The sequence below is a fragment of the Vulpes lagopus genome, chromosome 17 (assembly GCF_018345385.1).
Source record: "Vulpes lagopus strain Blue_001 chromosome 17, ASM1834538v1, whole genome shotgun sequence".
Lineage (NCBI taxonomy): Eukaryota > Metazoa > Chordata > Mammalia > Carnivora > Canidae > Vulpes > Vulpes lagopus.
In genome coordinates, this window is record NC_054840.1 from 15,502,584 (window position 1) to 15,516,045 (window position 13,462).

General features: G+C 35.0%; 1 protein-coding gene across 2 annotated transcripts in view; it reads left to right on the forward strand.

Annotated features, from left to right (window-relative positions):
- KPNA4 (karyopherin subunit alpha 4) overlaps positions 1-13,462 on the forward strand; it is a 189,256-nt gene that overhangs the window by 153,251 nt on the left and 22,543 nt on the right. For both annotated transcript variants that reach the window (XM_041731501.1, XM_041731502.1), the window contains exons 3-10: positions 574-663; positions 774-803; positions 887-939; positions 2,931-3,026; positions 3,769-3,854; positions 9,869-9,955; positions 12,356-12,525; positions 12,615-12,659. In XM_041731501.1, coding sequence (XP_041587435.1) covers positions 574-663; positions 774-803; positions 887-939; positions 2,931-3,026; positions 3,769-3,854; positions 9,869-9,955; positions 12,356-12,525; positions 12,615-12,659 — 657 coding nt within the window. The remainder of the gene's footprint in view (positions 1-573; positions 664-773; positions 804-886; positions 940-2,930; positions 3,027-3,768; positions 3,855-9,868; positions 9,956-12,355; positions 12,526-12,614; positions 12,660-13,462) is intronic.

The following is a 13,462-nucleotide window of genomic DNA, read 5'->3' on the forward strand; positions in this document are numbered from 1 at the left end:
CTGAAAAGAACTTATTCTACTTATAAATTTCATCAACTCTTCAAGTATTAAAATAGATTATACTTCATGTGTGTAAAAAATAAATTATAGTTGGGAATATATCTTTAAATTTGTCTCATACATTTGAAGCGAAATTTAAGTGGCCTTTGATTTTTGTAAGACATTGTTGATTTTTGTCTGATTTTGAACTGCCCAACTTTTGCTTTGACTTTGTTTTTAGGTGATAGAGAGAAGCTCCCAGATGATGTATAAAATGGTTTAGTACTTTTAAATAAATATATGTTTGGTTCTGGCTTAAACTGTACACTGTCTTTTTTAATCAGTTTTTTTTTGTTTTTTAGTTTGTTTTTACATAGTTCACGGTTCATTAAAAATGTAATACTTGGGGCTTGGGGCTCAAATTAGTGTTGCTTAAGTGTTTAAATCACAATTTGGTTTAATTTTCTGCATTTGTGTTTTAATTTTAAAAGGCACTTCCTATTTCAGTTTGTAGGCACAAGATTGCCTAACCTTTATATGAAAGTATTTAGCTTTTTTTAACTAAAGTTTTTTTTTTTTTTTTTTTTTTTTAAGAATAAAAGAGATGAGCATCTCTTAAAGAGAAGGAATGTACCGCATGAAGATATTTGTGAAGATTCTGATATAGATGGTGATTATAGAGTGGTAAGTTATTGTTATTCTGATAACTTAAGACTACCGGTGAAAATTTTTACATAAATAGAGAATTTTAAAGTGACTTTTTAACTTAGTTTTCTCTTTAATATTTTTCACAGCAAAATACCTCTCTAGAAGCTATTGTTCAAGTAAGTTGAGTTTTTTCACCTGTCTTCATTTGTATTTCTAATTACTCTGTATCTATATAAAAAATTATTTTAATTTTTTATAGAATGCTTCAAGTGATAACCAAGGAATTCAGTTAAGTGCAGTTCAAGCTGCTAGGTAAGTTAAATTTTTGAGGATGTATTTAAACTTTATAACTTACCCAGGAGATCACTGTATGGTAATACTGTCACTCATTTACTTTGATGACAAACAATAAAGAACAGTCCACAGACCAACTAAATTTACTTTAAAATTTTTTCTCTGATTTAGAGTATTAAAATTAGCAGCTTTCTAAACTCACAAACTTAACTTTCAGCTTGCATAATATATGCAGATACTGAGTTGTTTTGACAGGTTATTGCTATCAACCAATAGAAAAACATTATTTGTAAAACTTCCCTTTTTTTGACAGATTTTATATAAAAAGATTTTTCAATCTCCTTCCCAAGTAGCTAATTCTTTTCACAATCCCTGTTTTTAATCAAACAATAAGTTGAGTTTTAAGCTTACTGTAGCAGTGTATAGGCAAGCAGACATTAAGATTTAGGGCTATAAAGTTTCCCAGTGTGCTTCCAAGTATGAATATTAAATTATTTTGCGTATTTCTGCTGTGAAATCTGTGCTCTAGAGGTGTATGCGCCTATTTTTTAAGGAGAGAACCAGAAAAACTTACTTCTGAGACCTTTGTATTAATGAATTGATTGGAGAAGGTGTGGTGTCTCATAATACAATACAGTTTTTGCTTTCTATATTTATAAATATAAGAATAATGCTCTGTGTATTAGTGGGACAGAGACACTTAAGTAATTGATGCTATTTATAGAATTTCATAGTGGGAAATTTCAGTGGTCCATCGAATATCTTAGCTAGTGCATGTATCTTTTATTAAAAAATGTATTAGAGTTTTCCTACTTTTGTGTATTCATTTTAAATAACCTGGAACAGATGGGAAAATTACAGCATTAACAGTGTTGCCCACTATGGGTAAAAGAACTTCTTAGAGAGGACTTGGTTATGTAGGGAAAAAATCACAGAAGTATTCACATCTGAAAATGCAAATTAGTGTTTATAGATAGAATGATTAAGAAATTGATGTATTATGCTCACTATTTTCAGTAGATTATTTGAGTTTTGGAGCTTTTCTCAACAGAAGTTCTACAAGATAATTAAAGCCCTAAGGCCCCTAAGTAGGCAGATATTCTCAAATTATGGTCTTTGGGTCTCTAGTAGATCCTGAGACAACTTCAGGGGTATACAAGATCAAACCCATCTTCACAATAATACTAAGACTTTATTTGCCTGTTTTAAATATGTTAACAATTTATATTGATGTTGTAAAAGCAACTAATTAAAACCTGATGGTACCATAGCACAAATCAAGTAGACAGTTATGCGAAACTGATTTCAAATATCTTGTAGATATTGTATGTGCCATTGTGCACTCATAAGAGGGAAGGCCATTTCAAAATCTTTGATAATGTCCTCAATGAAATAGTAGAAAAAATTTCTTTTAAATCTGGAGCCTAGATTTAAAAAGACTGGGTTATTTCCTACTTTGTGCTAAGAATTATGCCATGTGCTGTGGAAAATACTGCAAAAAAGCATGTGGCATAATTCTTGCTATATAAGAGCTTTAGAACCTAATTGAGAAGGCAAAGGCATGTTAAAAATAAGGTGATACTCAACAGCAAATGTAAGCAGGTGCTGTGTTAATGTTCTTGGAATTTAGAGAGGATATTGTGAAAACATAAAAATTGAAATGGACTTTGAATAGACAGAAAGGAGGGCATTCCAAGTATGGGGAATGAGATGTTAAAGAGCCTGGAAGTGAGATTGAAAGTGTGAGACAGACAACTGATCTATTGTTGAAGTACAGAAAATAAGATTAGTAAGATGGAGCCAACTGACACTTTAAGCCAGGGCAAGGAGTTTACATTTATTGGGTAGTAAATATGCAGCCATTTCTTCATTTTTATAGGGGAATGATCTGATTAAGCTTTTGCTGTGCGGCGTATTCAAATGGGTGAGGGTTTGTGTAATCTCTGTGTCAAATATGAATTTGAATTTAATTACATATCATTTCACAAGAGTATGTATATCTCTTACAGGAAGCTTTTGTCCAGTGATCGAAATCCACCAATTGATGACTTAATAAAATCTGGAATATTGCCTATTTTAGTTCATTGTCTTGAAAGAGATGACAAGTAAGTACATTATTTTAGAAAGAAATTTAGAATGTATCCTTTGCAGAAGACAAGATCTTCTAGTGGTTTGATCTTTAACGAAAAAAGAAACGGGCTATAAGATGGAGTCGAAAAGCCAGTGTAAAACAATGAAATGCAAGGTGTGTTTACACTAAGAGATAAACATAAAGGCCAAAGTGATACTTGAGAATGATGCATTTATCTTTTAAACTGTGAAAATTGGCAAAAGCTGGTTTGGCTGATTAGTACTTGAGAAAACTGGGCAGTAATATGCAGGTATCTTAATAAAGAGTTTTTAGGGCACCTGGTTGGCTCAGTCAGTTAAGCGTCTGCCTTTGGCTCAGGTCATGATTCTGAAGTCCTGGGACTGAGCTCCGGGTCGGGCTCCCTGCTTATTAGCAGAGAGCCTGCTTCTCCCTCTCCTTTTCCCTCTCCCCTTTCTCCTGCCCCCATGCCATTCATGCTCTCTCTTAAGTGCTCACTGTCTCTTCCAAATGAAGAAATAAAGTCTCAAAAAAAAAAGTTTTTACTAAAAATAAGTAGGACACTTGAGGAAATTGTATGCTTTTTATACTGAAGAGATACTGTAAATACATTGGAGGTTTAAAAATGCTGGATACATACTTTCTGAAACAAAATATTTAATACTTGAAAAAATATTTGAGGGGAGGAATGGTTGGTAGATACTAGATTTGGACCAATGTAAAAATCCCTACTGTTTAAAATAATTTGTTCTTTGTAGTCCTTCTTTACAGTTTGAAGCTGCATGGGCTCTGACAAACATTGCATCTGGAACCTCTGAACAGACTCAAGCAGTAGTTCAGTCCAGTAAGTTGGTGATTAACAGATAAAATTGTGATTTCTAAAGAAGTTAGTAAAAAAAAAAAAAAATTATTATCTTAAAAGAATAAAGCTATTTAGATTATAAAATAATAGCTACCCAATTACAGAGTAGTTGAAATAGGCCAGCTTAAGTATGTTACTTTGGTCATTTTGTCCCAGTGACAGACATTTTCTGTTTTCAAAAATTCATTTAATGCCATATCTGAGAACATTTCCTAATTATAGTAGCAGATTACATTATTGTAGTTATACTTCATTTATAGAAATCATAAAGTAAAGATGTTTTTTGCATTGCCATACTAGCTTTTGGCCTCTCTTAGTGAGATTTTCATCATATGGTTTAATCTTTCAGAAAATAGTCTTGAAAAATGGCTTGAAATTTTTTCATTGTTATTAGGATTGTTTTTCTTTTATGTTCCAAGAGATATAAGTGGGAAATTATTACTGGAAGAAATAACCTGAGTATTATTTTCATGAACAGTGTTCTTCTATCAAAGAAATTAATAATTTATAGACGGTACTTTTAAAATACTCTTCACATGTGTAAGCAGTATACTCGCATAAGCTTGTTAAGACCTTGGCACTAATTTCTACATGATTTTATTTTATTTTTTTTTCTACATGATTTTAAAGGGAAACAAAGGTGTTATCCAAGTAAACATTTTATCATGTAGGCACTTCTGTTGTAATATTACATAGAATATTGACTACCCTAATACCTTTAAATCATGATAAAACTGGGGCAGCCGGGGTGGCTCAGCGGTTTAGTGCCGCCTTCAGCCCAGGGCATGATCCTGGAGACCGAGGATCGAGTCCCACATCAGGCTTCCTGCATGGAGCCTGCTTCTCCCTCTGCCTGTGTCTCTGCCCCTCTCTCTCCCCTCTGTGTATTCTCATGAATAAATAAAATCTTTTAAAAAAAAATCATGATAAAACTGGCTTAATTTTGGATTTTGCTTTTGGTTTTATTTTATATAATTGACTAGTAAATTTTATAATCTCAAGACAATGTTTTAATCTTTTTCTTTTCTGTTTTATGTGCTTTTTCAAAATCAGCAGGAGCCTTAGAATTTAACACTGCCAGTCTGTCTTGTTTTACCAAATATAATAGATGAATGATTATTTTTTATGAGTAAAGCATGGTTGATCCACATGTACTTAAATAGCATTTTTCAAAGTAGTATCAGAAGAAAGAAAAAAAGAGAAGAATCATTTGTTCAATTTAGTATTATTTTGTTTGATACAGACCTTTCTCTGTGTTTCCCATCCTTGTTATAAAGCAACAGAACCACTTTCTAAAAAAAAAAAAAGAACCACTTTCTGATTCAGGAGGTCTCATGTAATTACAGGAATTGCTGGTCTGCCAAAAGACCCATGTGATGTTATTATTATTATTATTTTGTAATTGAGATGTAATTCACACATAGCATTAAATTAGTTTTAGGTATACAACATAATGTATGCACCAAGATGTAATTACTAGAAGTCGCATTTCCCCTAATATCATATCAGATTACATAATATGCAGTACAATATTATTGACTATGGTTACCATGCTAAACATTTCATTCTCATGACTTACTGTTTTATGATGTAAATGTAAATGTATGTTTTGACCCCTTCTGTTTCACTCACCTCCTGAAACCCCTGCCCTGTCAACCATCAGTCTCTTTTCTGCATCTATGAATTTTTGTTTTGTTTGTTCATGTATTTTGATTGACAACAAATCATATGTTGTCTCTCTTTTTTGACTTATTCCACTTAGTACCTCAAGGCCCATTGATGTCCTGATTACAAGTATTTCATTTTTTTGGTAATGGCTGAGTATTCCATTGCGTGTGTGTGTGTGTGTGTGTGTACACACACATATTTGTCCATCCATCCATCGTTGAGCACTTCAGTTGTTTCTATATCTTGGATATTGTGAATGATGCGGTCATGAACATAGAGTTGCATATATCTTCAAAGGTTCTAAGTGGTTTCACTGTAAGCATCTTTGCTGAAAGCATTTTCCCGTATAACTAGTTGGTCATAAGGCAATTTTGCCATAAAAGATCTAAGAATAACTGGTTGGTAGTTCGTTGGTTTCATCACCTACTTGACAGTTTGCTTTCATTTCTGCATTGACACAGTACTCCCAATATTATATTAAATAAATCTTAGCCCTCATAGTAGTCTATACAGTGGCACGGACTTTTAACCCACATTTCTCATGGAACTTTGGAACATATGTCAGTAGACACATGATAATATGCTGAGAACAAAGAACAGTGTAGAAGACTTCACAGTGTAATACAAAGCTGTTACAAATATGTATCCTTGTTTTTTTTTTGTTTTTTGTTTTTATTTTTTAAAGATTTTTTTATTTATTCATGAATACACAGAGAGGAGAGAGAGAGGCAGAGACACAAGCAGAGGGAGAAGCAGGCTCCATGCACCGGGAGCCCGATGTGGGATTCGATCCCGGGTCTCCAGGATCGCACCCTGGGCCAAAGGCAGGCGCCAAACCGCTGCGCCACCCAGGGATCCCCGTATCCTTGTATTTAGAAATTGATACCTCTCTTAAGAAAGAAATTTTAGCAAAAAATGAAAGCACGATGCCAGATGAAGAGATGAATCAACAAGGAAAAAGAAAAGTATAATGTTAGGAAAGAAAAACTTTCAGGACAAGTGCTTAGGTACAGCTTGCAAAGTAAAATCAATTTACATACATTTTAAATTATATTCAGATGTTTTGTATTTTGTAATAAAGTCTTGTTAATTTTGTTAATCCATTTTTCATGTTTCATTATGTCCTTTTCAGTGGATGTCCCTCATTTATTTTTGTTATTTTTATCTCTTATGGCATAATTGCCATATGGCTAATTAGTTATAGGGTGAAAATGTTTGTGGCAAAGATGCTTTTGATGAAAACACTGGGCACTGTTAAATTTTTCATTTTCTTCGGATAAATACCCAGAAGTGGAATTTCTGGACCCTATGTTTTTAGTTTCTGTATTAGTTTCTTCTACTTTTAGGTTTTTTTATTAGCCTCCGTACTGTTTTCCATAGTGGCTGTACCAATTTATATGCCGCCAGCAGTGCACGAGGGTTCCCTTTTCTCCACATCCTGTCCAACACTTGTTATTTCTTGGCTCTTTGATTCTAGCCATTCTGACTGGTATGAGGTGATACCTCATTATGGTTTTGTTTTGCATTTCCCTGACAATTAGTGTTGTTGAGTATCTTGTCATATGTCTGTTGGTCATCTGTTGCCAGGGCTTTCAGCACTTTGAATATATCAGAGTGGTATTTTCTGGCCTGCAAACTTTATGCTGAAAAAAAATCTCTGATACGGGGCTTTTCTTGTATGCAACAGGTGGTTTTTCTATTGCCGCTTTTAAGATACTTTCTTTAACTCTTGACATTTTAATTATAATGTGTCTTGGTATGGCTCTTTTTGCATTCATTTTATTTGGAACTTTCCTGGCTTCCCAAATCTGGATATCTCTTTCCTTCCCCACCTTAAGAAAAATTTTAGCCATTATTTCTTCAAATAAGTTTTCTGTACCTTTCTCTCTCTCTTCTTCTGGGATCCCATTATGGGAATGTTGTTCCTTTTGATGTCTTGTTGGTCCTCTAAATTATCTTCACATTTTAAAATTATTTTTTTGTTTTGCTGCTCTGTTTAAGTGAGTTCCACTGCCCTGGCTTCCAGGTCACTGATCCTTTCTTCTTCTTCTTCTTCTTCTTTTTTTTTTTTTTTTTTTAATTTTTATTTATGATAGTCACAGAGAGAGAGAGAGAGAGGCAGAGACACAGGCAGAGGGAGAAACAGGCTCCATGCACCGGGAGCCCGATGTGGGATTCGATCCCAGGTCTCCAGGATCGCGCCCTGGGCCAAAAGCAGGCGCCAAACCGCTGCACCACCCAGGGATCCCTGATCCTTTCTTCTTTATCTTACCTGTTGTTGAATGTTTCTAATGTACCTTTCGGTTCAGTTACTGTGTTCTTCAGTTCTGGGACTTTTGTTTGGTACTTTCTTACATTTTCTGTTAGTTGAAATATTTTCTATGTTCATCCATTTTCTCCCCATATTGGGGAGAATCTTTATGACTTTTTTTTTTTTTTTTAACTATCAAGTAAATTATCTCCATTTCAGTAAGGTTGTTTTCTGGTGTTTTATATTGTTCTATTCTTTAGTTATTTAACTTGACTTTCTGTGTTTTTATGTATTAGGTGAAACAACTACCTCTCCAGTCTTGAAGCAATGATCACAGAAAGATAGCATGTGTTTCAGTCAGCTCTCTGTGCTATACTTTGGGGATGGTAGCTTGCTACAGATTGTTTCCCTCCCACTGATCCCAGAAATGCAAGACAGCCCCCCCCCCTTCAGCTACCAGTGCCAAGCATTCGAGGGGTGTCCCTTATGTGGACTTGGTGCTCCTGCCAGTTTTAGCAGGGCCACAGGGGCGTGCCAAATCAGGATGAACCATCCATCAGGTTTGGTGGAGTGGAGCTATAGCAGTGCTCTGCACTGGAAAGTTCAGAGATGGTGCATGTATCACTAGCAAGATAGTGTGTAAAAAATGGCACTTGCCAGCACCTCTATCCCTGGAGAAGGTCTAGCACACCTTTATCCCTTAGGCAAATGCTTTAAGTTTAGCATCTCCTTTATATATGCTCTAAGCGGTAAGTTTAGAATCTCCTTTATAGGGCAGCCCGGGTGGCTCAGCGGTTTAGCACTGCCTTCAGCGCAGGGCCTGATGCTGGAGACCCGGGATCGAGTTCCACGTCAGGCTCCCTGCATGGAGCCTGCTTCTCCCTCTGCCTGTGTCTCTGCTTCTCTCTCTTTGTGTGTCTCCCATGAATAAATAAATCTTTTAAAAAAAAAAAAATCTTCTTTATATGTGCTCCAGGCACTTTTCAGCCTATGGCTTTTGTGCTGGATCCTGATGCATGTGGGCAAGTAATCTCTAAGAGCATAGTCCTAGTTTCCTACACCCCTTTGGGTCTCTTGGACGTTAGCCCTGTTGGTTTTCAAAACTAGACATTTTGAGAGCTTGTTCTGTAGTCCCAAGGGTTTGGGATTTTGACTGGGGGCTCTGTCTCCTCCTCAGGGATATGCCCCATATTATGAAATCCCTCCTGCTTGTGGGTCACTGCTAGGTTGTGGGACCTGGCTTTGTTAGGACTGTAGTGTCTGTCTCTGCTGTCCGTCTTGTGTGACCTTTTTGTCCTTTGTTGTGGAGGAACTATTCAGCTAGTTGTATAGAAAAGCATTTATTGTATATGTAGCTTCAATTCGGTGTGTCCATGGTAGAAGGTGAAGTCAGCCACCATCTTGAACTGCATCCTCCTGTTACTTTAAATTTCTATATTCAAAAGTTACTTCAACAATTGGAGTTGGAGTCCTTTTTTTTCCCTCTAAATTTGAGAATAATGCTTGAATCTATAAGGAATGAATGAATTAATCTATTTATTTATTTGTTTTTAGGAATCGATTTTTAATTCGGAATTTTATTCAGCTTTAATTGTGAATGACAATTGACCAGCTTGGGACACCTGGGTGGCTCAGTGGTTGAGTGTCTGCCTTTGGCTCACGTTGTGATCCCAGGGTTCTGGGATCGAGTCCCACATTAGGCTCCCTGTGGGGACCCTGCTTGTGTTTCTGTCTCTCTCTGTGTGTGTCTCTCATGAATAAATAAATAACTTTAAAAATAGTAAAATTTACCAGCTTGATTTTATATTTGTATGTTAAAATTGTCATTTTGATGCTGAATAAGTGGTTTGCTAATAAAAAATTTTCCACTACTGTTTTTCTAGTGAAAATAATTTAATAAATATATTTTTAAAATATATTTTTGATAGGTTTCTTTCTTAGGTTTCAGCAAAAAAAGATTGATTTTTGGTTTAGAGTGTGGTATCTTCAACCTTCTTTTCCCCCCAATATTATTGAGATCTAATTGACTTAATCCTATCTTTAAAGTTAAATGCTAATTTATGTTTTCCTACTTCAGATGCTGTGCCACTTTTCCTGAGGCTTTTACATTCGCCCCATCAAAATGTCTGTGAGCAAGCAGTATGGGCACTGGGAAATATCATAGGTTTGTATAAAACTTGTAATGCTAATCCAACAATTGTTGTTATCATATACTGTATCATTTACATATATTATTTACTGTATAATAAAAATGACTAGTAGTTGAAAAGGAAAAATAGTTTGTCTTTTTCAGTACTGGTTTTTGTGAAATAATTTACAGAAATTATAGCTGTTTTAAGTATAAACCTGTAGTAAACAGAATGAACATTTTTGTTGCTTATGATACCATAATATCTTTTTGTATATAGTCAGCTCTTTTTTTAGTATATAGTTAACTCTTTATAATTTGAGTAATTATGAAATATATATGTGATCTAGATCTCCTCTCCTTTCTTTATTATGTTGATGGGTCCATTTTATTCCCTAATACTCTCCATTGTCAAAGAAACTAGTTAGAGAAAAGGAGGATACACATTGTAAAACCAACAATTTTTCTCCACAATGGCAATTCTAAAAAGAGTCTTAATTGAAAATTTTAATATCTTTTTGGATTTTAGCACAGTAAAATAGAGTAATACTATCCATTATCATCATGAGGTCATCATCATACAGGAGGTGTTTTGTAGCTTATAGACGGTGTCATTAAATGTTGAATACCATGTGATTACCCTACCTTTCAGGTTTTCTCTGATGCAATTGTAAGAATAGTTAAAGACAATTCTGATGTATCAAGATTTTTTTTTAAAGATATTTTAATTTATTCATCGAGATGCAGAGAGAGAGAGAGAGAGAGAGAGAGAGAGAAAGAGAGGCAGAGACACAGGCAGAGGGAGAAGCAGGCTCCATGCAGAGAGCCTGACGTGGGACTCAATCCAGGGTCTCCAGGATCATGCCCTGGGCTGCAGGCGGCGCTAAACCGCTGTGCCACCGGGGCTGCCTTCAAGATGTTTTTAAACTAGAGATGGACTTTACCCAGACTCAAGAATTTGAAGAACTATCCTCCAGTGAATGGAGAATGGAAAAATCTGGAGTCTGAACTGTGTTATGTCCCTTGCTATTAAAATTTATTTTTGCCACAGATTATTGTTCTTGCATGAAGTAGTCAATATTACACTCATGTACCTTTTCTATATTACTCTCTGAGGGCCAAGATAGAATGCAGAGGATGATTAGTGTCCCGCAGTTAAAAGAGTTTTTTTTTTTTTTTTTAAAGAGTTTTTAAAATGGGAAAGTTTCTGTAAATTAAACTATTCTTCGTATATGGTATATTCCTACTAGCAATGCTATCTTTTGTGTATCCAGATTCCTTCACCCCTTTGCTTTTATACCAAATTTTAGATTTGTAACTCTTAATGCAGCATCTTGATCTTTGGTTTTAAACTAGTGACATTGTAGAATAATTAGAATACATGGATGCCAAAAGAACAGGCATTTTGTCTCCAAATATTACAGTGCAAGGAAAAGAGGTTTCATTTAGAGAATGTAATACTTAACATGGCTTTAAAACTAGAAATTACAGTGATGTTATAGATACAGAAGTTATATTTGGCAGTTCTCTAAGGCAACAATTCTCAAACTTTAGCCTGTTTTCAGAATCATATAAAGAACCTGTTAAAACCCAGAATTTTGGATCAGTTTAATAGATCTGAGATAGGGCCCCCAAATTACTGTGGGAACCACTGCTCTAGGGATATTGGTTCATCCCCTCCTTTTTTGACACTTTTTTTTTTTTAATTCTATTTTGGACCTAGTTTTTTAAAATGTGTAGTTAATACTTTTGGTACTCAGGGATCCCTGGGTGGCTCAGCGGTTTGGCACTTGCCTTCAGCCCAGGGTGGAATCCTGGAATCCTGGGATCAAGCCCCACATCATGTTCCCTGCATGGAGCCTGCTTCTCTCTCTGCCTGTGTGTCTGTCTGTTTGTCTCTCTCTCTCTCTCTCTCTCTGTGTGTCTCATGAATAAATAAATAAAATCTTGAAAAAAAAATACTTTGGTATTTTTGGTATACTCTGATATTGGAGCACAAGTATAAATTCTACAAACATTTTTTTTTCTAGTAGTATTTCGGGGTGTATATATATATGTGTGTGTGTGTGTTTTATTACATGAAAGTTGTTAAACTGAGAGTACCATCGAGAGAGAAAATAAAAGCAACAGTTTTCTGCCCACCAGATACTCTGAAGGATCCTTAGGCTCCTAATTTTGAATGGCATAAAATCGTAGATGAACAATTTATAAACATGAACATGGAATGATGTGCAAAAAAATCTTAGTACTTTATGTCGCTTCTCTTGGCTTAAAGACCTAAAATGAGAACTTGGTTATTGTTGTCTAAAACTTGTATATAAAGCTAAGTAGTATATCTAGTTAAAATACAGAAAGCAGCCTATCAAACTCAGTGCTTTGTTTTCTGAATTGATTATTGTCAACGTATTTTATTGAATGAATCACTCCTTCCTACAGGTGATGGGCCACAGTGTAGAGATTATGTCATAAGTCTTGGAGTTGTGAAACCTTTACTTTCCTTCATAAGTCCGTCTATTCCTATAACATTCTTAAGAAATGTTACTTGGGTTATGGTCAACTTATGTCGCCACAAAGATCCACCACCCCCAATGGAAACCATTCAGGAGGTAAACAGGTGTTTCGTGTTTTGTTTTTTAACTATAAACTAGATACCATTATGTATATGTTTTCTGAATCTGTATATTTCTTTCTCCAGATTCTTCCAGCTCTTTGTGTCTTAATTCATCACACAGACGTAAATGTAAGTATTTTTTATGTGTATATATGTATGTCCTGGGCCGCCCCTATGACACAGGGAAGAATATATTCTACTGAACATGATGTTCTGTGTACTCGATTAGATTTTTCCATTTCAAGAGTTGTAATAACATAACTTGCTATTATTATATTTACTTTGTGTTTACCTGTATCATAAAATATAATTTACACTGAAGAAATCAAGCCTAACTATATTTTGGCCTGAATAATGTCATGTGGAGAGTTGAGGGAGTAAGAACTCATTTTGGAAGTTCTTAAAATTACCTCTGTGGTTGTGCATGTGTGAGAGAGAGAGAAAGAAAGAAAGATCAAAACTCATTTTGAAAGTTCCTACAGTTGCCAGTTAGTGATCTCTCTCACTAAGATTATTTCTTTGGTCAAGAGCTTTTTATGAAAGCTCATTTTGACGGTCTAGCCAGTGTTTGAGAGACTACATAGGCCTAATAGTATTTTCATTTTTTGAAAGATAAAAAGAAATATTTGTGCCTTTACGTATGGGTTTATATTTGTATGTATGCACCAATCCAAGAACATCAGTTACTCTTTAATTTCAGTTTTACTATGTTTTTCCATCTACAGTGACTTTGATAGTGGTTTCACATGATATAGAGAGAACTCATAAATATCCAAACAAGAACAAAAAAACTAGTGCAGACTAAATTTTAAACATAATACATATACCTTATTCATTCTCACCAACCCAAATGGCAAAGGAAAAAGCACCTTAGGAAGTATGAATGAGGTGGGAAACTGACTGCTTATTAAACCAGCTTTGCCTTTAGTGTG